Source organism: Plasmodium coatneyi, chromosome 6 (assembly GCF_001680005.1).
Source record: "Plasmodium coatneyi strain Hackeri chromosome 6, complete sequence".
Classification (NCBI taxonomy): Eukaryota; Apicomplexa; class Aconoidasida; order Haemosporida; family Plasmodiidae; genus Plasmodium; species Plasmodium coatneyi.
In genome coordinates, this window is record NC_033561.1 from 320580 (window position 1) to 346370 (window position 25791).

The 25791-nt window shown below is 38.8% G+C and overlaps 7 protein-coding genes across 7 annotated transcripts; 3 read left to right on the top strand and 4 right to left on the bottom strand.

Moving 5' to 3' along the window:
- Nucleotides 1–178: 178 nt before the first annotated feature.
- Nucleotides 179–2995, top strand: PCOAH_00013320 (GDP dissociation inhibitor domain containing protein; the record flags this gene model as incomplete). Its single annotated transcript, XM_020058141.1, has 1 exon — nucleotides 179–2995. The coding sequence occupies one exon, from the start codon at nucleotides 179–181 to the stop codon at nucleotides 2993–2995; it is 2817 nt and encodes a 938-aa protein (XP_019913737.1).
- Nucleotides 2996–3655: 660 nt separating this feature from the next.
- Nucleotides 3656–4870, bottom strand: PCOAH_00013330 (Uncharacterized protein; the record flags this gene model as incomplete). The annotated part of the gene is made up of 4 exons (XM_020058142.1): nucleotides 3656–3773; nucleotides 3955–4019; nucleotides 4205–4344; nucleotides 4834–4870. 4 exons carry the CDS (start codon nucleotides 4868–4870, stop codon nucleotides 3656–3658), a joined length of 360 nt encoding a protein of 119 aa, XP_019913705.1.
- A 567-nt stretch (nucleotides 4871–5437) lies between these two features.
- Nucleotides 5438–7766, top strand: PCOAH_00013340 (Uncharacterized protein; the record flags this gene model as incomplete). The annotated part of the gene is made up of 5 exons (XM_020058143.1): nucleotides 5438–6225; nucleotides 6298–6408; nucleotides 6942–7061; nucleotides 7269–7379; nucleotides 7595–7766. The coding sequence occupies 5 exons, from the start codon at nucleotides 6124–6126 to the stop codon at nucleotides 7760–7762; spliced, it is 612 nt and encodes a 203-aa protein (XP_019913746.1).
- Nucleotides 7767–8395: 629 nt separating this feature from the next.
- Nucleotides 8396–14953, top strand: PCOAH_00013350 (Uncharacterized protein; the record flags this gene model as incomplete). Its single annotated transcript, XM_020058144.1, has 17 exons — nucleotides 8396–8784; nucleotides 9064–9247; nucleotides 9447–9551; nucleotides 9680–9937; nucleotides 10088–10606; nucleotides 10833–10901; nucleotides 11044–11104; nucleotides 11220–11387; nucleotides 11581–11727; nucleotides 11887–11960; nucleotides 12233–12316; nucleotides 12571–12704; nucleotides 12983–13290; nucleotides 13551–13642; nucleotides 13764–13856; nucleotides 14006–14041; nucleotides 14402–14953. 17 exons carry the CDS (start codon nucleotides 8396–8398, stop codon nucleotides 14498–14500), a joined length of 2820 nt encoding a protein of 939 aa, XP_019913710.1.
- On the bottom strand, nucleotides 14344–15773 carry PCOAH_00013360 (Enhancer of rudimentary-like protein; the record flags this gene model as incomplete). The annotated part of the gene is made up of 3 exons (XM_020058145.1): nucleotides 14344–14809; nucleotides 15049–15169; nucleotides 15430–15773. The coding sequence occupies 3 exons, from the start codon at nucleotides 15530–15532 to the stop codon at nucleotides 14716–14718; spliced, it is 318 nt and encodes a 105-aa protein (XP_019913878.1).
- A 1425-nt stretch (nucleotides 15774–17198) lies between these two features.
- PCOAH_00013370 (DNA excision repair protein ERCC-3) lies at nucleotides 17199–20463 on the bottom strand (the record flags this gene model as incomplete). Its single annotated transcript, XM_020058146.1, has 3 exons — nucleotides 17199–18943; nucleotides 19129–19904; nucleotides 20333–20463. 3 exons carry the CDS (start codon nucleotides 20461–20463, stop codon nucleotides 17199–17201), a joined length of 2652 nt encoding a protein of 883 aa, XP_019913777.1.
- Nucleotides 20464–21915: 1452 nt separating this feature from the next.
- Nucleotides 21916–24135, bottom strand: PCOAH_00013380 (Dynamin protein; the record flags this gene model as incomplete). Its single annotated transcript, XM_020058147.1, has 1 exon — nucleotides 21916–24135. One exon carries the CDS (start codon nucleotides 24133–24135, stop codon nucleotides 21916–21918), a length of 2220 nt encoding a protein of 739 aa, XP_019913889.1.
- Nucleotides 24136–25791: the final 1656 nt, after the last annotated feature.

The following is a 25791-nucleotide window of genomic DNA, read 5'->3' on the forward strand; positions in this document are numbered from 1 at the left end:
ACACCACTCTTCCTTCTTTTCGACATAAAAATGCACATTTTGTAAGGAAAAAAAAAAAAAAAAAAAACAACATTTGTATTCATCCCAATGTGTAGAAAGTGAAAATCTTGCTCCATCAGGCAACTTATTCCTTTCGCTTACCGCCCTTACTACTGTCACACTTCCCCTGCCCCTTATAATGGATGACAAGAAAAACACAACCTTCGACTGCGACATTCTGATATGTGGCAGCAGCCTACAGAACAGTTTACTGGCAGCCTACTTTTCCATTAATAACTACAAAGTGATAAACATTGACAAGAATCCGTTCTATGGTGACGTGAACTGTTCCTTCAATTTCAACCAATTTCAAGATGAAAAATTTCAGCTCAAGAATTTTTACGAGGAATATTTTCCCCTCTCGTCCAGCAGAAATGACAACGACGTAGAAAAAATAGAAAATTTAAAACAAATAGTTAAGAGCTATTTCCAAATAAATAATAACAAATTTAATATAGACCTTAACCCCAAGATATTATACAACGACAGCAACATCGAGGATCTGTTGATAGCGTTAAATGCACACACATACATTACTTTTGTGGGAGTACAGTACTTTTACATGACCTACCATAGGGTTAGCTACAACGCTATAGTAGATCGAACAGACCTGCACAATGTAAACGTTCCAGGAAATGCTGTCAAGGAAATGTATGCAAATAAAGGGGGGCACAACCCCAGCACAAGTCATATGCAGAACCTGAACAATAGTAATAGTAATAATAATTGTGAAGACGATTTAATTATGTTAAAAATTCCCCTAAACAAAACGCAGGTCTTCCTTGACAAAAACCTCAGTCTCATTGAAAAAAGAATGATTATGAATTTTATTCACAAGAATATTATTCACGATAAGAATTACACCTTCTCCAATCTTTCCAATTACAATTTTGTAAAGAAGACAAATGTAGCGGAACAGGGGGGGACGATGCATAGTAGCATTCCCACAATCACCAAAAATGAACAGGGTTCTCCAAACAGGAACGATCTTAGTGGGGATAAGAAAGATGGCAATCAGAATGGAAACATCCCATGCGAAAAAGGGGAATCAGAAAAGTCTTCCCAGGCGAATCATGCTAACCATGCTAACCATGCCAACCATGACAACCGTGCCAACATTGCCGACTACCTCCAATCGTACAACATCGCAGGAAAGTTAGTAGACTACGTCCTGTACGGGATAGGTCTGTTCGACCTACAAATGGAGCACTGCAATAATAAGGACATTTCCGAGTACTACCTGACCGGATATACCAAGGAGAAGCATTTTCTTATAAATAAAATGGAGTTTCTGCAACGGTTTCACATTTTAGTCAACTCGTTAAATAAATTCAAACAACAAAACATGTATGACAGTGCTTTTATCTATCCGTCCTATGGGCAAAACGACATTATCTATGCCATATCGAGAGTGGCTTGTCTAAACAATTCTATTTACATGATTAATAGAAAAATAGACGATATAATTTTTACCCCTCTTTGCGATTACACAGAGGAAAGTATAAAGAATGATGACATGGCTTCCTTGTCTGACTCCGTAAAAGTAGACGCAGTCGTCCTAGACAATGGACATGTAATTAGGCCAAAATTTGTTATATCATCTGGATCTAATATAAATTTTTCCCAAATGAAGAAACACCTTCTTTGCAAAAAAAATAGGAAAAAGGCGAAAACGCGCATCAAAACAAATAGGCTCGTTGTCCTAAGTACCTACTCACTTATTGGAAAAAACGGCATATCCTTTTATATACACAAACATCCAAAATTAGGCCACCCACAAAAAGGGAAGATAAATAATTTAACCAATTCGGTACATATTTTACAGTTAGACTATAATAGTGGGACCTGTCCCCCCGGGTTTTTCTTGACGTACTTTACCTACCTAGAAATTGTGAAGGAGCCAATCGAACCTACAGACATTCCAACCAATTGGAAGGAGGAAAACGCCGACCGCCACAATCCCGAAAAAAATAAAGACTCCCCAACTGATCAGAAACCCCCAAGTTTCTACTTCCTATTTGATGTTTTAAAATTGTTTGTTAAAAAACACAAGGACAGTAGTATCCCCCCTGCGGACTCGCAGTTACCTGTCAATATTCCCTTTAATGAAAGTTTCCACAGTGATCTTGTTAACTCTTTCAGCAACCTTGAAGAACAGGACGCATCTCAGTCGGGGAAGACCGATAAAAGGGAATCCCCTAATGAAGAAAATGCAAAAATAGAGGAGCAAACTAGTGATCATCCCTTAATGGAAAATAGTCCCCATGGTGAACAATTGAACCGCCACAACGAGGAACAGGCACCCGGAGACCAAAAGGGGGAAGCCACGAACAACCAAGAGCAAACCAAACGTGAGAACGCCGAAAAAGAGTCCCTCGTAAAAACCTTCAACGATTTATTAATCAAAGAAGGAGTTATTTATTGCGCATACTATGAATATGAACCAACGGTGTACAGGAAGGATACTGTCAAAATGATAAACCAAAATGTAAAACACTACAGAAAGATATTCGAGGGAATAGAAGAGAAGATTAAGGAAGAGCAAGCAAATGTTCATCAAAACGAAGCGAACGAATTGGGTAAAGCCAATTCGAGTGAGAACGACGGTTGCAGTACCATTGACAGTACATACAACGCTAGTAATGGCGATTCAGCTGGAAACAAAATTAACCAAGGTGAAGAAAACAATCATGAAAACAAGAACAACACGTGCACCCCCTCCCACAGCTGTAAGCGTGTCCAGCTGGACGAAAACAAACATATTTGCAATTTACTTTTTACAAACGATACGCACAACTACCCGATATACCCCTTGGTTGAAGACGTATCCACATTCTTTTACATTATTAACAAAATACATAGAACGTTTATTTCTTCTGACGGTAGCCAAACCATATATGATAACTTTGGTGATAAAATTAAAACACTGTTTAACGACAACAACACGTCCACTTGATTCGACAAACGTACACCCGCCATGGAAATAAAAATTCCTCCTCCACTTCTGCCTGCCGATTTTCCTTAATTTCCAACTTTTGCATTTCTTTTTTTTTTTTTTTGGGGCATCTACAATTTGACCACTTTTTAAATATGCGCAAGGATGTGCACGCATACAGGTATCTGCATATGTATATATTTAGGCACGTATAAATTTATTGCTTTACTTAAATTTGTTTGCGTCTCTACTTATGCATACATTTAAAAAAAAAAAAGAAAGAAAAAGTTAAATAAATAACTTATACTCCACAATTCATAAAAAATTTGCTTTTTCCTCTTGAAAAAAAAACTGTTTTTTTTTTTTTTTTTTTTTTTTCATCATATTGGATGTTCATCTAGTTAACTACTTTTTCTCCACTTTTTTTGATTATTTATTTGTTTGTGTTTTTTTTTTTTTTTTTCCGACTTTGCAAAACGAGCGCAAAAACTCACAACACATACTTTACCATAACACATAATGCAATTATACAGTATACACATACACGCAAACATATATGTATGTTATATAAGATATATATGCACGTCCGTACACATATACAGCTGCATATATATAGACTGCACAATAAATTCACTGGTTGGTATTCCCCATGCGGCTGCGTCGTTACATTTCAGTTGGCGTTCATTTTTTCTTGTCTCTTGACATTCTATCCATGTCCTCCATTTTGTGCGAATCATCCTTTCCGCTGCTTCTTTTGCAGTCCTTAACGTTCATCTTGCTGTGGTAGCTATAATCAGGCCTACGGAGTGCACGAAAAAAAAAAAAAAAAAAAGGAAGATGAAAAAATGCATAAAAGTACGTTTACGGAGGAGGGCATAAATATACATGCTAAAATAGGCACACACACAACGCTACAGCAAGAACTGCTGGACGCACAGTTGGCTAAGCGCTCCGTGCGATCTCATCTCTTGTTGCTTTACTTGAGACTAAGCATGATTATGCATATGGTCAGGAGCAATATGTGGGTCAGGTTGTACTCGAAGGTCTTCATGGAAAAAAAGGGAATGCGTTTTGTTAGTTTAATTATTATAAAAAAAAAAAATTACTTTTATACATGCACATATGTACATATGTACACAGTGTTCTACGTGCACACATCAAGTCTTTTTTTTTTTTTTTTTTTTCTGTTGACTCTTTTACTTTCTACTTATTCGTTTTTGCGCTTCTTACTTTGAATGGAAATATACGAGATAACACCATGCTTATTTTGTTGTTAAGTAACTTGGCTTCGAATGATAACACATAAAATTCTGAAAACATGTAGAGGAATCCTGCCGAAATGACCATAGCAAACAGGGATAGCACGGCACCTGCGGAAGGGGGGAATATACGTAAAAGGGTACGTAACGTGTGAGGACAGTTTCTCATATGGGAAAGGCGGGCGAAAGTGTGGGAAGCGGCATACTGGCTCCCGCATAATCATGAAGAACACTTTTGGGGGCGAAGCTGATCTTCACAATTTTAACACCCCTCCTAATATATACACATGGTTATACAGCAAAATTATATAAAAAAGCGCAACACAAAAAATATACACTTATACGAACAGGTTGTTAAAATGTACATGTGTCAAATGAATGTGCGCTTTTTCCTCATAAACGGGGACAGCAATTGATGGCGAATTAATACATGGGTAAATTCATACAGTCCTATGAGAACACGTATATATGTAACACTGTTTGCAAATGTACATCCGCGCGCATGCATATGAACTGGTATGCATAAGTACAGATACGCATATGTACAGATATACATATGTATACAGGTATGCATATTTCTTCCTCTTCAAAGGTTCTTACTATCTAAAAATCTTGATGGCTGGATAGAGGACCCCATTTTTTCGTTGTATTTGTAAAAGAGAAGCAAAGAAATGCGAAGAATGGCAAAAAGTTTTAACCGAAATGTCAAGAATTAAACTTATTACTATCGTTAATTCGGCCTTTCAGCTTTTTTCTTTTTTTTTTTTTTTCTTCTTCCTTCCTTCGTATGTAAAATTTAAAAGGATAAATCTTTGGATTTAAAGAAATATGAGAAGAAAAAAACTTGGTTTCTCTTTTACAATATGAAAAAGCAAAGCAAAAGAAAAGAATGTCACATATTTACTTACATACTTAGTGATAAACATACGTACGAGTATGCATACTATGTTTTTTTTAAAGCAAAAGGGAGAATATATTTATTATGAATTTTTTTTTCTTCTTAAAAAAAAAAAAATATATTGTATGCAATATATGGCAAAAAAAAAAAAAAATAATAAAATATATATATATAATAATATGATGCATATATGTATGAAATCCTTTTTTATCGTAACCGTTTAAAGGAATACGTTATGCCAAAGCGTGACACTGCAATCGCGCTTGCGGAAAAAGCAAGAAAAAAAATATACAGTTCCGCACGAACAATTCTCGCAAAATTAAATGTTGAAGGAAAAAATTGGTGCTTCAGTATGAATCATGGCATATCATGTAATTTAATATAATGTATCATTGTTTTTGTTAACTTTTAAACTTCTTCGAGTACTCATTGAAATTATGTCAACTGAATAAATATATGTATGTCAGCATAAAAAGGTAAATATGCCTCTTCACGAGCTAGAAAATTGGTACCTTTCCGTTCAGCAATTTGGCAATTCCTCGCTCAGCCGTTCACAGATTGGCAGATTAGCGGATTGCCATTCACCCGATTGATTGGCGGCTTACAGATTAGCACCGTAGCGGCTTGCCCCGTTCATCGTCCAAACGGGCAATTCAGCATCGCAGGTAAACACTTAAACGCTGCGCCTTTTGCACATGAGCAGAAATGCTTCCAAGTTAAAAAAAACAATGTGAACAGAGGGTGAGTTAAAAAATTGTTATGTACACGTTTGCAAGGTTTTATAATCATGACTCGCACTACGATTTGTGCACATGAACGTAAATTATTTTTTCGTAAGCTGATATAACTAGATCAAATGCAACCTGTTGAGAACAGGAAGGAAAAAAAATACATACGAAGGGTGTCAAACGTGCCAAACGTGTAAAGGGAGGAAATGCCTTAAAAACACATTTTGTGTTACAACCATTGCGAGGAGAAAAGAAAAAATAAAAATGCATTCACACACAGATTTTCTTTTTTCCGCAAGTGTGAGAAAAATTAATAAGCAATTCGCGAAAAAACCATTTTGTTCATTAGCCAAATTTTGCAAAAATGTAAAGTACTCAACCGCTTTAACAGAACTGAACAGTTTGCAAAATTTGAACCGTTTTGATTTCCCCCCAAAGCACAGCATCTTCCTGATGCGAAAGAATCCCTTTTCAGAACAAATAATAATCGACTCAATAAAAAAAGCCCAAAATGAACTAGATAGGGGCTCTCTGTATTCACTACAGGAGGTAAACAACTCATTAACCAAACGAATTTCATGTATTTGAGCATAAGCTGAGGCATACGCGTGTATGTGTATGTGTGTGTGTGGAGGGGTGTGCATGCATACGTACCTTTGTAAATATATACACATTCATGTGTGATGCTTATACGCGTGGAGAAAACTCCAATCACACACTTTCCCACGGAACAATTGTTTCCGCATTGGGTTTGAACACACATGGCGTTAGCACATGAACATTTCGCGTATGCCTCATGGTCATTACCCAGCAGTTTAACTGCTGCACATTTGGGCGGAGCGTATATGGCATACTTGGCCCACTAAGGATAAGAAGCTTGTAGTATATTCACTAGCACATAATCGTATCGTACGATAATGACATGCGCACCTTCGTTTGGCCATCTCACCGTTCCATTTTTAGCACGCCTTTTTACGTTAAACGAGTTCGCTATTTGTTACCGTGTCAGTGTGCCATTGTTGCGCGCTTGCCCAACCACGCCAACCTTTTTATTTCGCCCCTTTCCCACCTTTAAATCCCAGTCAGTCAATAGCAATTGTAACTGCCTGAATGAAGAAAAAAAGGCCAAATTCCGAAAGGCCCTTGATGAATTAAATGCTCTGCTAACTGTTAAGTCGAACTTGAAGGAGGAGAAAATTCAAGTATACACACAAACGCGCATATACACACTATGACCTTATAAGGCGTTTCGCATGCACATGTTGCAATTGTTCATCCCAATTTGGCGCGCTTATTCATACGTTCATTTTTTTTTTCCTCTAATTATCCATCCCTTCCGAATTTCCAACACTCACAAATAATTCCAGTACGCATTCCTTTTCATTCATCTCACATTCTTCCATTTGTAGATATTAACTGAAAGGAATTCGGACGGGTATAAAAATAAAGAAATTTTGGGTCTATTCATCACGGGTTTTTTCTTTGCCATCGGTTCAGTCACCCACTCTGTTTTTTATTTGGTTCGGGGAGAGAGACAAAATGAAATAATGAGCTACGTAAAAATGTGCGCACAACGGTGTATGTTATGAGTGTACACCTAAGAACATATACGTATGAGTAGGTGTGCGTGTGTGTACTCTTACATATTCAAAATTATATGGTGGACTATTCTCTTGTTATTTCACTAGAGGATGTAACAATTTTCCGTTTTTTTTTTTTTTTTTTCCTCCCAAAGGTGAGTGTCTACGGTCTTTATGTACTGCATAAAGCCTCCAAGGAAAATGATGGCAAAATTTACGTTGAGAGAAAATTAAATGAAAATAAGGATAAATTGTTAAGGAATAAAAAAAATATACAAACCATTTTGTCCGCACTGGAGCAGGATTTGATAAGCAAAAAATAGAAGCAAAAAAATATATATATACATACATATATATATATATATATATATATATATATATATATATATATTGAAGCGAAACATCCCCCTTTAACCTTCACGTTATTTACCTTGTTTGGCGAAGCTTCAATTTAGCATACTTTACAGTGGGCACATTTTTTAAGTGGCCACCTCCTGCGTGAATAGCTTAATTTAAAATATCCATTTGAAACTGCCATATGGGCTCCTACATTTAATTATCACCAAAAATATTTTCTTCTCTTTACCTTTTTTTTATTCAACTCTCGCCGCTGCGCAAACGGCGCACACGAGAGAGTAGCCTTTTTAATAGACTCTCCTACGGTAATTTTTCGCGCCCCCCTTTTTTTTACATTTTGTTAAATTCCATTCCGATTTGCCTACCCATATTTACTCAAAAGGGAAATGTGACTAATCTGTCCATTGCGCCCATGGTAAAATAAAATGCTCATATTTGTCCTAATTTTTTGTCATTTCTTATTTCACCTTCCCATGCGTCATTTCCAATAATACGTAAACGTAAAACTTTACTTTACATTTTTATTGGGTACCCCCCAAACGTAAGCAGTAAAAAAAACACTTTTGTAAATCCCCCCTGGGCGAAATACTTAAAAAATAATGAAGGGCAAAAATGCCATTTCCAATTCTAGTGAGAAAAAAATCCCAAAGAAAAAAAAAGACAGTGAAAAAAATGAACATGGACGAAAGGAACATTTAAAAAAAAAAAATGATATGAGTAAAAAAAAACTCGAAATTGACAATAAAAACAAATTGGAAAAAGTAGACTCCAAAAGTAAAAACGAAATTGAGGTGAAAAAAAAAAATGAAAGAGATAATGATGAAAAAAAAAAAAACGAAAATGACACCAAGGTGAAAGGTGCAGGTGTCGATAAAAAGCAACACACTTTAAAGAATAGAACCCTGTCCGACCTAGGCGTCATAAACAAGGAAACGGAAAACTTTGCCGATGCCAAGGCGCATCTGAAAAATGCTAATTTGTTAATAAGGTTAATTCTTGCTAATGTTGCCGCACGACAGAACAGATAGGCAAAGAAAGTAGTCATACATGATGTTGGAACATGAACGAAATATAGGCAACCCCCTCTACATAGGGTAGTGCATCTAGATTAGTGAACCATATATCTGTAGCTACGTCAGGGAGCAAGCAATTACAAAAAGAGCGCTCCAACGGAAATGCGTCTTTCACCAAATGGGAGGAATTACCATCTAACGCTCCAATAGGTGAACTCCCCCATTTTACACTCCTCCTGTTTTCCCCCATGCAGTGCCGTAAACGTAGAGCTAGAAAAAAATGTCAAAGGTTTTATAGGGCTAGACCTATGCAACGATTTCAGTACCCTTATTTTTAAAAACATCGAATCTGCCTGCATAAATAAAAATTACTTCTTCTCCCTCGCGCAAAAGTACCTGACCACGGATGAGTCCCTCTCGATCAAGAGTGCCTTAACAGTAAGAGCGTCGACTTGCACGCACATACGTATGTGCATTGGGGCGTCATCTAAAAATGTTCATCGCTCTGAAAAGTGGACACATATATATATACTACCCTGTTTGAGACCCCCCTTGTAACCTCATTTGCGCTTCCATCTTCAGAAGTGCCCTCAAATTGCCCCACGCACCATTTGATGAATCCCGCTGACCCCTTCAGAAATACAAACTGGACGACGTATTAATTTTCAAAGATTCGAAAAAATACTACAAAGGAAATCACGCCTTGGTTGTCGACGAGGAGATATTTTCCTACTTCCTCCAGGTACAGCACATTTCTGTCACCCATTTTTTGTAACCCATTTTTTGCCCTCTTCACCGCGAGTGTTTAACCGGCCCCATTTCAGCTGCTAATTAGCTATAAGTCATTTTCCCGCTTCACCTCCCCCGCAGAAAAGCAAACGCCCCGCGGACCTTTCAGCAGACCAAAATGGAGCAGACAAACGGGAACTAAGCTGCGTCTTCATAAAGCCTAAAAATTACCTTTCCTTATACAAGCAACAAATTGAAGAGGAAATAAAATCCACCAGAGTCACAGAAAATAGGAAGAAATTCAAAAAGTGTCTCTACATCAGCAAAAGGAACAATGTGGGAGCCGAGGTTCAGTTCACTCAGTACGATCATTTCATACCCATCAAGGGAAACGAACTGGTAACGAAAAAATAAATAAATAAAAAAGACATGAACGCATAGTCGAACGAACAAAACAATGAATAATAAATGTCATAATATTATTCGCACAACCAAGTTAGCACCACTTTTTACCCCGCCCCTTCCACCTTGTTAACCTCCTCCATGTAGACAACTCCAGCGGTGCAGGCGAAAACGCTAGATTTTTTCTCAAACAATTCCATCATCCATGAGGAAAAAAATTGCCAGACGTACAAGGCAGTGCACACAAATTTAGGAGTTCAGTACAACATTGACTTTTTAAAAAAAAAAAAAGAAGAAATATTCAGATCCAACAATCTGCAGAAATTTCTTCATAAGCATTTCCCCGTTATGGAAAAATGCCTAATTGAAAATAGCCTAATTGAAGAAACGAATGCACAACCCAATGGTCAAAACATTGACATCCTGTCCTTCAAAAATGCCAAAAAATTAAACAAAATATTTATATACACAGATGTGAAATATACAACGGATAAAGTAGTCCTATTCACGCTGTATTTACCCTTAATAAATTACCTCATCTTTATAATATATGTGAATAATTACAAAAACGATAATTTCATCGAAGGAGTCAACACGGACAGCTACATCCTCATTTGGTCCTACTCCAACTACATAAACCCCCTTTACGCCCTGATATCTCCCTACGTAATCAAAATGAGCAGCACGCCATCTCACCTTATTTGAGAGGCCTCTTCCAGAGCGATTTGGCCAATAGAACAGAGCGAACTGGAATAAGTTCACGCGAAATAAGATGAGATAGTGCGAATTACAGTTAAACCAACTCGGCGGACTAACCGAATGGTATCGTACCCGATGAAACGCAAGACGCACTCCTTCCTCACCATTCAAAATAATTATTCCTCCCTTGCAGCAAATATCCAGTGCGGTTGTGAACGGAAAGGGCTACGATGTCGTCATTGCGGGATGTAGCAACGGACTGGTTAGGATCCCCCAGTTCGACAAACCGAACAACAAATGCTCATCCATCACTCATAAATGTGTTTTCTAACACGTTACTGCTGCTTCTATTCCGTATATTTTATCCATCCCTCCATAATATAAAATCCTTCTCCTCTGCACAGCTAGTCGTTTGGAAGTTGCCCCCCAATTTTCAAGGAAGACCCCTTTTAGATTCCAAAATAAGTAAAAAAATGGATATGTGTGTATATGCTGATAAGTATGCATAGAGTACTGTTACATGTCTACCCCACTACCACTGCTTAACCTATATGACCTCCCCACTTAATTACCCATTTAGATGAAAAAACGGTCGACATAGAACCCTATATATTTAGCAGCATAGAGCACTCACACAAAAGGGAAGTCACATCTCTCCTACTTCTGAACGACAAAACCTTAGTGATAGGTGAAAAAAAAATATCCATTAACAATCAGAAGAATTCCCATTTGCTGATCTCCATCTCGGGTAAATTCACGTTTGTCCTGTTTGCAATATAAACGTGGAAGTGTATATATATGTATGTATATATTCTTTTATTTTTGTAAGCTTCCATGTTTGTATGCCTGCGTGTATGGACCCCCAATGCGTGATTCCTTTTTCTTACCCCCCATACATGCATACATAAATAAATGCACACACACATATACGAACCTCCTAGTCGATGGGACGATACTCCTTTGGGACGCCACAAACATAGAAATAATCGAAGTAAAAGTTAGCGCAAAGAAGAAGGAAAAAGAGTTAGTTGATGAGCTGTACAGCTTCAAGCCTCTGTTCAAAATAAATTCTACCAGACCCAACACAGGTAGCAGCCTACCCGCCCGGAGGGATATCACTTAAGCGTGTATCAATCGCAGCTATCATATTATCCACCAAGTATAAAAGCGCATTCATAACAGTAAGCACAATGCCAGTGTGAACTCCGACTCACGAAATGCAATTTGTTCTACTGCACTCCTCTCAGAGTACTCTTTAGGCTTCACGTACTTCCATTTTATGGAATTAAATTGCAACGTGTCCTCTTTCTTCGCCTTTTCGGTAATTTATTTCTGATCCGTTTGGCGACACGAGGGCGTTCCGCAGAAATGTGTACTCCTTCCTTGCTGCTAATTGTGGTCACCATTACAATGCCATTGTTACTGCTTCGTCTTTTAACGCACCGGCAATTGGTCAAGTGACTACAAATACGTCTGCGATTACAATTGCAGTTGCAGTTGCGTTGCGGCTGAAGATGAGGCCAAGTTGTGCCCCCCCCTCTGTGAGCAACTTCCCCCACACCAAATTCCACCCTCGACACTTCACCTTTGCAGGAAGAAGGAGAATACGTAGTTGGAAACATATACGGGTGCATGCAAAAGGAAAAAAATTATTCTATTATAAACAAAATAAACGATGTGAGCAAGGAAAAAACGAAAAACAGTCACGTAGATAATACGTCTCTTCAATTGTGTTGTCCACCAGGCTGCTATACCTCTGTCTTAGCGTTAATACACAACCTAGTCACCTAAACGAATTCGCATGCAACGACTCCATGTTAAGTGCACACATTACAGACTGATTTTTTTTACCTTCCCTTAAACGGGAGAAAAATCAAGCATAACTATCTTCCCGTTATTTATTCTGATTATTTTTCCCCCACCTACTGAAGGACTACAAAAGCTTCAAGACGCTCATATGTGTAAAAAGAAACAACATAATAAAATATTTAATTCTAACCTTAACGGATACGAACTTTTCCCTGTGGAAGGAAAATGAGGAACACCCCATATATGTATCACCCAAGTAGGCCAACGAGTGCTTTGCTTTGGTTTCTACGTTTGCACATGTGTTTGTCGTTTTGTCCTTGTGTGCCATTTTTTTTGTGTGCTAGTTGACTCCACCATTGGCGGGTTTCCATCGTTCGCACATCACCACGTTATTACGCCAAGGAATGTGAGAAAAGTGGCTGCTCCAAAATGTATGGAATGAACAGTTCACAAACACACCGAACGAGCAACCGCTAAACCAACAGAATAGCCTGCTAATCCGCGTGCACGCATGCCAACCACACCTCCTCTTAGAAGCAACGAAATATACTCCTGCTGCGAATTCAGCCAAACCAAAATAAGCGTCATATTCGTGGGAAAAATAAATGGACACATAGAAATATGGAATTTAATGGAACAAAAAAATCACTGCATGTACTCCCTATCGATCAGCAGCTACAGCTTGACATGCATTAGCATCTTCCAAAATTGTGACGCTAGCATATTCAATTGGGTGGAAAAAAAAAATAACGTCCAAAAGGATCAGAATGATGACCTTTCCGGCGAAAATTCGGACACATTTGTAGACACGAACGAGTATTTGATGAGTAAAAATGAAGATGGTAGGAAAAAAAAAAAAAAAAAAAAAAAATTTTAAACAAGAAATAGTATACATATATCCGTTAGTAACCCGCCTAATCGTCCCATCCGTACACATTTTAAATGACGCTAACTTTGTATTAGCCCTTACCAGGGGTTCAAATTATTCCTCTTGGGGAGTCATAAAATTAGCATAACTTCGACTGTGCACCTGTACGTATGCGTAAATGCACAAATCCATTCGTGTATTGACATATGCCCCGCCTCCCCCTTCCGCTTAAAGACGTATATAAGTACTCATACAACAAGATTATCATTGGCGACTCTAGCGGATGCGTCTTTGTTTACGAAATGGAAGACAACCTCCTAAACTCGGTAATTTATTTGGACCTACGTCCAATATGCGCACAAATGGGAAGGGAAGCTGCCTCTACACATGTGTATGCACATATACATATGCATAACCCCCCTGTCGTTGCATGGACCCCCCCTGCAGACCAAGGAAGAGATCGACGAATTCTTACGATGGGTTGAAAACAAGATATACGTGAACAAGGAAAAAGTGAAGAGGCAGTTCCAGCTTTGCGAGGTGAGGGTCGCCGTTCTCTGCTTTAGTATTCCGCCGTTTCAACGCTCCATCGCTTTGCCATTTTTTTTAATTTTCCCCTTCCACCTTGCACGTGCGAATGGAAATACTTCACTTTGAAATGTCCTTTAAAATTTAAAAAATGTTTGTAGGAGAGGGAAAAACTTCTGAGGAAGGAGGAGCAAAACGTAAGTCACATACACACGTGTATATATATTTATACATACACATACGCGCGCCCCATATTCACAAGTGCATAATAAAAAAAAAAAAAAAGAGGAGGGGGGGGTAATGCACCATGGGATAAGCAGATGAATAAAGCATGATGCACCACGCATGAGAAGAATGCACTGCAGATAGCGTTGTTCAAAATGCTTCATATAAATAATGCACATAACGTCAACTTTCGCACTTCGTCTTTTTATCCTTTTTCTTATCTCTTTTCCGTTTTCACCTTTTCTCTGTCCTCTTTTTATTCTCCACCTCCTGCACCCCTCCCATTCGCATGTCTTCACATTCTTTTCCTCCTGGCTCCACTTTCCGAATAGACAAATGAAAGGAAAGAGCAACTGAAGAATAAACTGGATGAAGACTACAAAAACGCACTGGAAAAGTACAGAGGGTATTTACTGGGGAATAAATTATAAACAAAGGAACGACCAGGGAGTCCACAAATACTTTGAACTGTTAGATTTCTTTTCCTATTTTTCTTTCTCTTCTGTTTTGATTGGCGAACCGAGTTGCGGCAGCAAAATGTGCATCATCGAGTGGGGGATCATCACACCAGTGGAACCGAAGAATAGCCACGTCACAACGTGAAGCATCTTCCGCCCTACTTTTTACACAAACATGGGGGCATATTTCATTGCCCTATTTGATCCTTTATATGCTCAACCAGCTTTTGCTTTATCCATTTCTTGTCATGCGGTTTGTACGTCCATGAGGGTTGATGGAATCTGCCAAAAAAAAAAAAAAAAAAAAGTACACATATTTTAGCTTTAAAAATGTAGGAGCGCATTTTTCCAAACGTGCTTTCTATAGCCATCGGGCTAGATGAAGTGCCCTCCTATCTTGCTCTTCACAGAATTGTCTACACGAATGAGGAGCGAGCGGCATATTGGCTATTTCCTTTTCATTCTCGTTCCTGTCAACTCATTTTTTTTTTTTTTTTTTTTCCTTTTCTCTTAACACTAACAGCATCAAGGTCATCTTTTGTATGTTGTCAATGTACAAGAACAAATCGTTCATGTTGTAAGTTATTCTTTGGACGGTGGGGTCATTCTCCTTTATGGCCTGTTCGTATAATTGGCAAATTCCTAGAGAGAGAAAAAAAAAGTGTACATATAAGCCCATTTTTATAAACACACATTTGTACGAAACTCTTCATGATTCTTAGAGCAGACGCACACCGATGCAGTCATGGATATATGCATACACGCCTAACTAAACTGCTACAGACACAGATTAACAGCGCAATCGCCGTGGAACTTTTAAAGCGTGTTAATCCCATGTGTTGGTTGTTCATTTGTTTTTATAACTGCGCTTTTATAAGCCTATCTGTCCTGCGCCTACTAACCATTTAGGGCCAACTTCAACGAATTGTATTCTACGAATGTTCTACTTTCTATTTTCCTTGAAAACTGAACCAGCAGGACAACATCACTATAGTTGGAACTCATTTTCCTTTATCTCCTTTTTTAGTCGTAAAAAATGTAGCTATTATGCCAGGGGGTATACTTTAATTTTTTTTTTTTCTCTTCCTTATTCTGTTTTAAAATTTTGTAGCTTTTCTATAATTACGTTTTTTCGCTATTTTTCCTTTTTGGGGGTTTCTTTTTTCTTTCATATGTTTTCCTTGTTCCTTTTTTGTCCCTCCTTAAATGGTAAAAAAAAAGTTGCTCTATCGAAAGGGAAAACGTCGAACAGTAAATTTTAAAATTAACCACCTGTTTTTCTCACGCCATCACGTTTTGCTATGCATATATGCGCACAAGTTCAAATGAATGCGGGGGGCAGAAGTGCTAGCAAAAGCTCTCCAACAATTTTGGCGGTACAATACATGCTAATTGTATAGTATTTTTTTTTTTTTTTTGTGCAAAAATGTACGCAATATTCTCCTTCACGTGTGAGGCAGCGTCATAACTTTTTTTTCAGCTTCTGCTTTAAATCAGAACAAGTGCAAAAAATGGCCTTTCATAAACAATTGGTTAATCGTACAAACTGTATAAAACAGTTTGCACTTCCTTTCTTTTTTTTCCAAAAATTTGTTCCCTTCGTCCATGTTGCGGGTTAAAGTGGTAAGGCGACATGGGATCATCTGTGCAACGCAAAGGTAACATAACTTTCGGAATGGCAGAATCATTCGAAGGAACACATGTTGGCAAGGGGGGAACTTCATCTATGCACGTATTCCTATAGACCGTCCCCTCCCCCCTAACGATGGTGTGGCACACGACGTTGGATTTCTTATAACATGACAGTTAATTCCCAATGGAAAATAAAGAAAGGGGTGAAAGGACACCATACCTCAGTTGCATAGTAAAAAACAGTTACGGCACACCCGCGAATAAAGAAAATACGAAGGTATATTTTTGCGGCGTGTCCCATGTAGTTCATACCAGCCGCGCAGAGCCAGCACTTGGGTCCTACTTTCGAATGGTTGGAACAAAAAAAGTAATATGAGCAAAGAATGAAATTTTTTTTTTTTTTCCAATTTGATCACTTTTAATTATGAACACATGTCCGGATAGCAACATCTTTGTATCATGCTCATACAGACACATTCACAAATGAACAAACGCGCCCAAATAACGCAATTCGGGGAGTTTAAAAAAAAAGGAAAAACAAAACATATACAGTAGCCTGGTGCACGTCCAGAGAGATAAAAACAAAAGGAAAAAAAAAAACAAGATTGTCCTGTTTGCGTTTACAAATAATTTACTATTCTTCCCTTTGAAAGGGACAATGGTACGGCCAGGTGGCGGCGTTGAAAACACGCATCTTACCATACCATGCGTGGATACATACTATTCCATTAGTCCATTTCTGTGGTGACACACCTCACAGATTTGTGATTAAGGGCACGTTGCGGACGCAGAGCTGCTAAGCCGATTCTGCGTCTATCTCCAATTACGCAGAATAAGCATTCAACGTGCGGGACTTACATTCACAGGGCCGCTTCTCCGTTTCCCCCTGCTTTGGCAAATAATACCCATTCGTTCGTCTCCTGTTCGTGGAAATTACACACAGCGATGTGTGCCTGGGCATACACATGTACTCCCTTTTGTTGGATGGAAAAAATACCCGACGGAAGAACATTTCCCATGCTTATGCCCCCCCGCAGAGCTACCTGTTCTGACTTAGAAACTTCCTAAAAAGGATGTGCTTATCAGCGAACTTCTTCTGCGAGGTTTTTTTTTTGTCACTAAAAGTTACATCCACGTTGGAGGACAATTTTAGCAACCCCCCACTGTCCACCTTTTTCAGCACGTCCTCCTTCTTCCCGTGCGAAGAAACAATGTTTGTTTTACTTGCCATTTTTGGAGTATCCTTCCTATAACTGGGATCCTCAAAAAGGTCGTCGTCTTCGTCATTATTACCATCGTCGGTGCTTGCCAAAATGCACTTTAGCAAATTTTCCTGAATCTTCTTATTTTTATAAACCAAATTTAATTTATTAAAATCGACAATGTTGTCACTAAGGACATTGTAGGCATATCCCTGGTTGATGAGAAATCTCTGTCTCTTATCAGAGTAGCACATTTCTATGGTGTCTTTACTAACTAGACTGTAAAAGAAGGAGTCCGGGTCGTTAATATTTTTCTTCTCATTGGCTTTATTTTTTGGCCTAATAATTCTTCCTAATCTTTGCGCCTCCTGTCTTCTAGACGCAAAATTGAAAGATATTTGAATAACCACATTTGCAATAGGAATATCAATTGCGTTATCTCCAACTTTACTCAACAAAATTGTATTAATGTTGGAGTCATTTTTAAATTTGTTGATGATAGCTATTCTTTCAATAGGAGAAAGCTTCCCATAAATGAATGGCTTGTTTAGCGTTTTCGCAATATGCAAAAGGGCAAAAATGTTGTCACTAAAAACGATAATTTTGTCGTTATTCTGTTCATGGTATTTTATTAAATATTCACACATCATTAGCTTTCTGGGATTACAGGTGTAGAGCCTTCTCTTAATAAAGCTGTTTGACTTCAAATAATATTTATAAAACGAACTGGGCATACTACACCATATTTCCTTACACAAGGCTTTCGCCAAAAAACCTTTGTTTTGCAATTCTACCCAATTCGCTTCATACAACTTGGGCCCAATAATCCACTGTAAATCCCTGATTAACAAATCTTCCCTTACCAGCGTTGCCGTTAGACCCAACTTACAATGCGATTTTACTATATCGTTTATTCTTCTAAAGGATGGTGCTGGGGCGAATTGTACCTCGTCAAAAACGAGTAATCCCCACTCTCTTCTTCTTATGTCATTTACAATCTTCAAACTTTGCTCACTCCTTTTTCCTGAATATGCCAACATGGTGTATGTAGATATTAACACCCCTGCTTCGTTAATGGGCCACAAATCGAATTTATAATCCGAAGTCAAAATTCTTATATGCCTTGGATGTATATTCGTAAAATCTTCGAACTGCTTTTTCCATTGCTCCACAGCTACGGCTGATGTGGTTAAAAAGAGAGACGACTTCTTTATAGTACTAGCAGCTGTAATTCCTGTTAACGTTTTACCTACCCCACAGGGAAGAACTATAATGCCCGACCTACTCCTTCCATTGCTGAACATTTTCCTCAAAGCCTTCTCTTGGTAGTACCTTATCTGCACATGACTTTTTAATGAGCAAATCAAATTGGGGTTCTTTTTATCTCTTCTAAAATCGTATTCCATTAGTAGAGGCCTCTGCATTGTTTGTAATGCCTCCTGCTTTACCTCTTCTATTTTATCGCAGTTCACTTCAAATGAGTATACCTCAGCTGACGTTGCTGCATTCTCGTTTAAATTTTCATTCGCATTCTTTTTCTCCTGTAGCATTAGCTGCTTTTCGCTTTCGCTTATTTTGAAGCCTGTAAAAAGGGGTGCCATTTGTCAGTGTTTTGTGGTGCAAGGTGTAAGATATGCCCAATCGGGGTGGCTTCCCTACGCGGGATGTTGTTACCCAGGTGAAACACACCCAAATATATATTCCCCATGGGTGAAAAAGAAGACGTGGAGATGAAACTCCGCCTAACGATGTGCAAATTCTTATAACCCAGCTGAGCAGTGTCCAAGACGGGCGCCTCATAAGTCACGTAGGTATCCTTAGCCTTCCTATCGCCTCCAGCTTCGCTAAGAAAATTACTCTGATTATTAACTGCGCCAATATTCGATGCACCACTGTCAGCTACACCTTGGCCAGATTTACTCTCCTGAAAATTATTACTCAGCGTGAACATATTTTTAATTTTCTGGTCACTGTTATTTTCACTCGAATACAACCTTGCATTTTTTATGATGCTATTTTTTAACAGATAATCCAACTCTGATTTATTTGTAGCTTCAATGTAGTACTTGTTTTCTCGAAGAACTAATTTTGCCTTCCCAAACGATTCGGCACTTTTCGTAATGTTTTGTACTAACTCGTTTGGCAAAAAGTTTTTCGAAAATTTGTCCAAGTTTACTAACAATTCATCCAGGGTAACCCCCACGGATATGGCGGCATATAGAGAAAAAATGGTTAGCTGAAATTCGTGAATTAATTCTGGTCTACAGATCGGTTCAGCTATCGTTATGAGAAAATCCGAGGCCTGCTTACTGCAACTGTTAAACATTTCTAAGTATATAAATCCGTCTGAGCAAATCCACATGGGCTTGTTCATGTGATTTTTTTTTAACTTCATGTCCTTGCTGTAATCGTAAAAACCCCTCTGTTGTATGTTTATTGAGTCTGTGCTGAATGGCAGGTTTATCACTTTCTTGTCGAAGCGCATTTCGTAGTACTCCTTCAGTTTGCTCTTCACATTCTGGGGGAACTCCCCCTCTTCACCCCTGCAAGGTGGGCAGACAGAGCGGTAACCGATTTGTGTACAACAAAGTTGAGTGAAAAAAAGACAAGTGACCGATGATCGGTGAACGGTGAACACGGCAAGCTGTACTGAGCGACTTTACGGGGGAACTTCCCCCAAACGTCCACCTAAAATAACAGCTTCAAATACGCATGCACGTGCATCCTGTTCAATCGCATCGTCGTTAAAACAGATTGACGGAACGTAGCACAAAGGGAGGCGCACTTCGCGAAGACATTCAAAATGTGGCAAACATGTGTGCACTCATGAGAGGAAATTCCTACTGCAGAATAATACACCCACAACGGGAGGGCAACAAATTAGCACCAGAACATAAGCATAAGCACAAGCACGCGACGGGCCCCACAAATGGGCAAACCAATCCAACAGTGCAAATACTCTCACACTTACATCTTCCTGGCCGCCTTTAGCTTGCGCCTTTTCTCACTTCTGGCATAGTAATCCTCATTTAAAATGTCTGCTCTTTTGTGAACCCCCCTCGTGGGATAATTCGTGCTGCTGTGATCACCTGAATCCTCCATCGTTAAAGTCGTTTAAAATTCTTCATCTTAATTGGAAACCTGCCGTTTTGAACTATTCCCACGATTGCATTTCGTCCTTTTTCGAAATGTGGATAAAAAGGAAAGGAACGCCGTTTGCCAAACTGCACGAAAATTAAAATTTCGCCCTCAGTTAAAACAAAGCAATGTCAAAATTACCAATGTTTAAGAGGAACATCAAAGTTGTGCTAGTCGCGCGAGCAAATGCCAACTATTCGAAAATCAAACAACTGCGCAAAGTACGATGTGGTAAAAAAGAAACCCTAAAAAATGACCCTCAAGGAAAAGGCCAATTCGCTTGATGATCTAATTTGTGTAGAAAAATTTTTAAACGAATGTCCATCATTGCATTGAACAAATAAAGTTGGAACACGTTTCGACAGTTTTGCGTTCCCTTAAAAATTATATAACACGTATATTTTTATCTGCCAAAATGTTTTGTGTCCTTTTTTTCTTTATTTTTATAGCGTCAATTTTAACTGCCTTGAAAATTATTCCCCTCCCCTTTTGCACTTCCTGCGGGTAAAATGTTAAAGCTCTTTTTACGCAAAATGGGCCCCTTCAAAAACGACAGAGGAAAGAGAAAAATGAACAAATATGCGAAGAAGCTAACGAACAAACATGAACAGTTTGTGCCTCCCCTCACCCTAACACATAGATAGCAACCGCTTCAAACAGAAATGTCCGCAAAGCAATTTTACCAAATTTAAAAAAAAAAAAATGAGCAATTTTTTAATTGTTTTTTTCTTCCTACGCGTATCAAAAAAATAGTTGTGCGTGTATCAAAACAAAGGGTTAAGTGGAGGGTGGAATGTAATACATGTTTCAAATTGGGATAAAAGGCAGTTAGCAAATAATTCACACACAGCGCATAGCACGCACGGGGGGATACCAATACACGTGCGTCCACACAAAAGGATATGCAAATGCATGTACTCATTTCCCCGCCGAGTGCGGGCCATGCCACAAATATTTTCACTTTAAGGATTAAAAATAAAGCAAATCGCGAACGTATGCGCAGTGAACGCGCTGTATACATACACACACAAGTATGCAATTTTGAATAGCGTCAAAAAGAACATCCTATTTGCATACCACATACGCAGCTGTGCTCGTGTATGTGCATACTATGCAGGTGCTCACAAATGTGTACGGTGGGGCTGTACAATGGGGTACGCAAAAATGGTTAGTGAATGATAGGCAAATGGAAAGCAAATGACCCACGAATGACGGCCAAATAGAAGACGAACGGGGATGCCTTCCATTCGTGGCGTCCGATCCGTTCTCTCACCGTACTACAAATAAACGTCCGCATTGCGGTACATAAAAAGGGACATAAAAATTTGCAAGCAGTTAAGTCCTTACACCTAAACGTGCCCACAACGACGCATTGCCATTTTTTCCACCCGCGGAGCTGCCGTCCAGATGTTAACCCTAAAGCTCCTGATTCCTAATCTCCGCCAACATCTTGATCGCCTGGTTTAGGGACTCCAAATTCTTCTTGCAGTTGTTCCGTTTCACCTTTATGGAAGAACATTCGTTAAACAAATTAAAAAGCTCGCTATTATGCAAATTGGAAATGAGCACCTTCTGCATGGTCTTCCTCGACGTATTAACCATAAAGTGCATAATTGCTTTGGGAACTGCATCGGCTATGTGCTTTCGAACAATGTTAAAGTAGTTGTTAATTAAAGATTTGATAAGGTCGATTTCTATTATTTCCTTGGAAGAGGAGGAATATTCTGGAATTATTTTTTCAGGAATGACTGGCAGAACGAAGACGTTTTCCCTACTATTGTGGATGTTCATAATTTTTGTTCCTTCTTTATTTTTGAAGGGCCGCACATCGTCTTTTCCTTTCCACAGCTTGGCGTCTTCCTTATACGACGGATGGTGTGACGATTGCTGAACCGGTGTGTGGTGATGTGGTGATTGATGACGCAGCGTCTGCTGCTGCGGGTGCAGAACGGTGGAACTGTTCATGCAATTGTTGTTGCTGCCGGTGCTGGCTGGGGGATATCCATCCGGGAAGTCCCTCTTCAAGTGAGGCAACTTATTGCTGTTGCTATGCATGTGCACCGCATGGTCTAACTCTTCCAGGTAGTCATTATCCTTATCGTATACATTCCTCATAAACTGTTCATTCAAAAAATCCGGGTGACTCGTATTAATGTAGGACAGCTCAATTAGCATCAAATTTTTTATCATTTCTTTTGTTGGTTGTAGACAATCTTTTAACAATATTTTAACCTGCTCATTTATTGCACTCTTCAAATTGGTAAATCTTTCCATATCTGCTATTCTACAATTGTCCACAATTTTTATGAGTTCTTCATACACCTGATCTGCGCAACGCAGAGAAGGTTCCTTCAAGCAGTTTATTAATTTCTTTATCAACGTTTCGAAAGCGCTTTCTGGAACGAAGAGGGCACCTCTTGGGCCGCTAGAATTACGAATAGCTATTCGAATCTCTTCATCTGTTAACAACTCTAATGGGGAAAAATCATTTAAAGATTTTATATACCAGTCATTAAAAATGTAATGTATTCTAGCTCCTCCTTTTAACTCATCCACTCGGTCCTTATAAAATACTTTTCCATCTATTATGTCTTGATATTGCTGAGAAAATTTCGTAATATAATTCACCAAAACTGCTAAATATTCGGACCGGTTCATATTATCCATGGGTTCTCCTAATTCTAGTAACTTCTCCTCCTCTATGCTTTTCAAAGCATCTATTTTAGGCTTCAAAAAAGGGACGGTATTTTTAATATGTTCAATAAGAATATTATTTAACTTTTTCGCTAAATTCTTAATTCCACATTCCATAATGCATTCCATTTGGTTCGAAAGATCTAAACATTGATTGAAATATTCTTCCTCCTTCCTCAATGAATCTTCAATGGTGGTGTTATCCTCCACATCCTTCTGACTCCTACACACAACTGCCACGAACCCTTTTTTCAATGGATACAACGAACCGCTAATCATCTTCTTCCATATTTCCGGCTTCTCTACCATGTCACATTTTGTGATAACTCCTATGGTCCTCTCATGTTTCGGGTCCACACTTCTAGCCATTTTCAAACTATCCGAATTTGCTAAATCTATGTTAGCACAAGAAACGGCTAAAATAATGCAATTAGGATTCTTTATATATTTATTTACCAAATTGACAATTTGCTCCTCCACATTTTGTGGCTGATTTCCTACGGGTACCTTCGTCAACCCTGGCAAATCTATTAGGGTTAAATCTAAAACGTCACTTTTGTGTATTTCTATAATTATTGGAGTTTCCTTAATGCACTTATTCCCTCCGGTAATTTCTTCCGTCACATCTATCAGCATATCATTCAAAATGGAAAAATCGTCTACATGTTTTTCCACTCGGTTATTTTCATAGTCGGTATACGTCAACGTGCAGTAACATTCTTCCGACTTTGAATTCGTTAACTGTATAATTATGGGGGTCCTCGTTACGATATCTTCACCCTTTGGCATAAAACTTAACCCAACTAGCGATTCCAAAAGGGACGTCTTCCCTACTGACTGAGCACCCACTACCGCGATGTGCGGCAAGCTAAGCGTCTCACTGCTAATGAACGAAGACAGCACGTTTTGCAGCTTGTTTACTATTGGCACTAGTTTATCCATTTTGTTCGCAGGGGCATTATATCTCTCATGGGGGAGAGGACCTTTATCAGCCTCACACTTCGTATATGCCTAGACACACCTGTATTTACACACATACGAAGGTACTTAGCTACTCATCTGTTCGTGTGAATCCCCTTCGCTCAAAAACGCAGCTTCCAATTTCTCCTGTATCTCTACCTACGTGTAGGAAGTGTAGAACTGCCCTTACGCAACGATCTACACGCTGAACCTTCGAATGGTCGAAGGGAACCAAATATAATTACGCCAAACTGCTTACAAACACTGGAAGGAATAAACATACACGCACATCGCATATGGACATACAAAATGGTTTTATAAATGGCGAGTAAAGAGGCTCAAGAAGCACATCTAGGCAAGCAAAATAATCCGTTCCCACTTAAACACACGTATGCATTAAAAAGGAAACAGGGGAAAACACATTGCGGTGGCTCCGACGGACAGGCTCCTAGCAAAATCTGCCACGAGAATCGCACGAACAGGGGGTAACAGAAAAAAAAAAAAAAAAAAAAAAAGTAAAGAAATAACGAAATAACGAAGTAGGTAAACCCTTAAATAGCTACGTGGTGAAATGATGAGATAATTAAAAGGTGGCAGAAGAGGGGGAGACAGAGGAGGATGAAACTCTTAGGCATATGCAACTATACGTATACCCATGATCAGAAAACACAATGAAAAATACGCATCAAGAACGGACGTCCAAACGCGTACACTGTATCTTCAGACGGGTCTTCCAAAATACATACGCACATACGTTCATACATACATGCTACACACAAGTGCAAATATATACACACATATATATGTGTATTCACTTATGTGTGAAAAGGCAAAACTTCAAATTCGCCTTCTTTGTCAGTTTTGAATCCTATGCAGGGAAAACGAATCCCCCCTTGGTAGATTTGCTCCTATAACACTACAGAAAAAAATGCTTCTACTATTTTACAAACTATGTAGAAATGTCGCCTGCGCAAACTGTACTGTACAACTGCCGCCAAGGGGAAAAAAAAAAAAAAACACGCGTATACATATATGCACGCACGTATGGCGCTATCAATTTCGGTGAAGCAATGTGGAAAATACTCAACAGCAGCGTCAATACATGTTCTGCGTGTGCCTTTCCGTGGCGCCGTTTTTTCTCCTGTTTTTCCACCTCGCGACATTCACATATAGGAAAACGCAGAAGTGCGTGTATTTGCTCACTCACGCATGTATACTCACCAATGTGATGTACCCATGCACGTAAGCGTTCACGCAGATATACGCCTGGCCGATTCAGTCGCTGCACACGACGGACGCGGTGTACTCTTCGCGATTTTTGAAGTTGCATGAAATTTCCCCAAATCCTACTTTCTCCAGTTTATAAAAAAAAGACGAAAAAAAAAAATACTTCTTCTATCATATAAAATGGAAATGTCTTAACCATTCATGTGTTACTTTGTGTATGTGTAACAAATGCACAGCGGCAAAATGTTGGCGACTCGAGTTTACGCGGATTTACACCGATATATGCGCCTCTATGCATACTGACACGTACCACGCATGTTTATGCATATCTATGCAAATCCCTCCGTACACATTTACACATGTACTGTAAAATTGGAATACTTAATTGTAGTCAAACGTCCTCTCAAATAA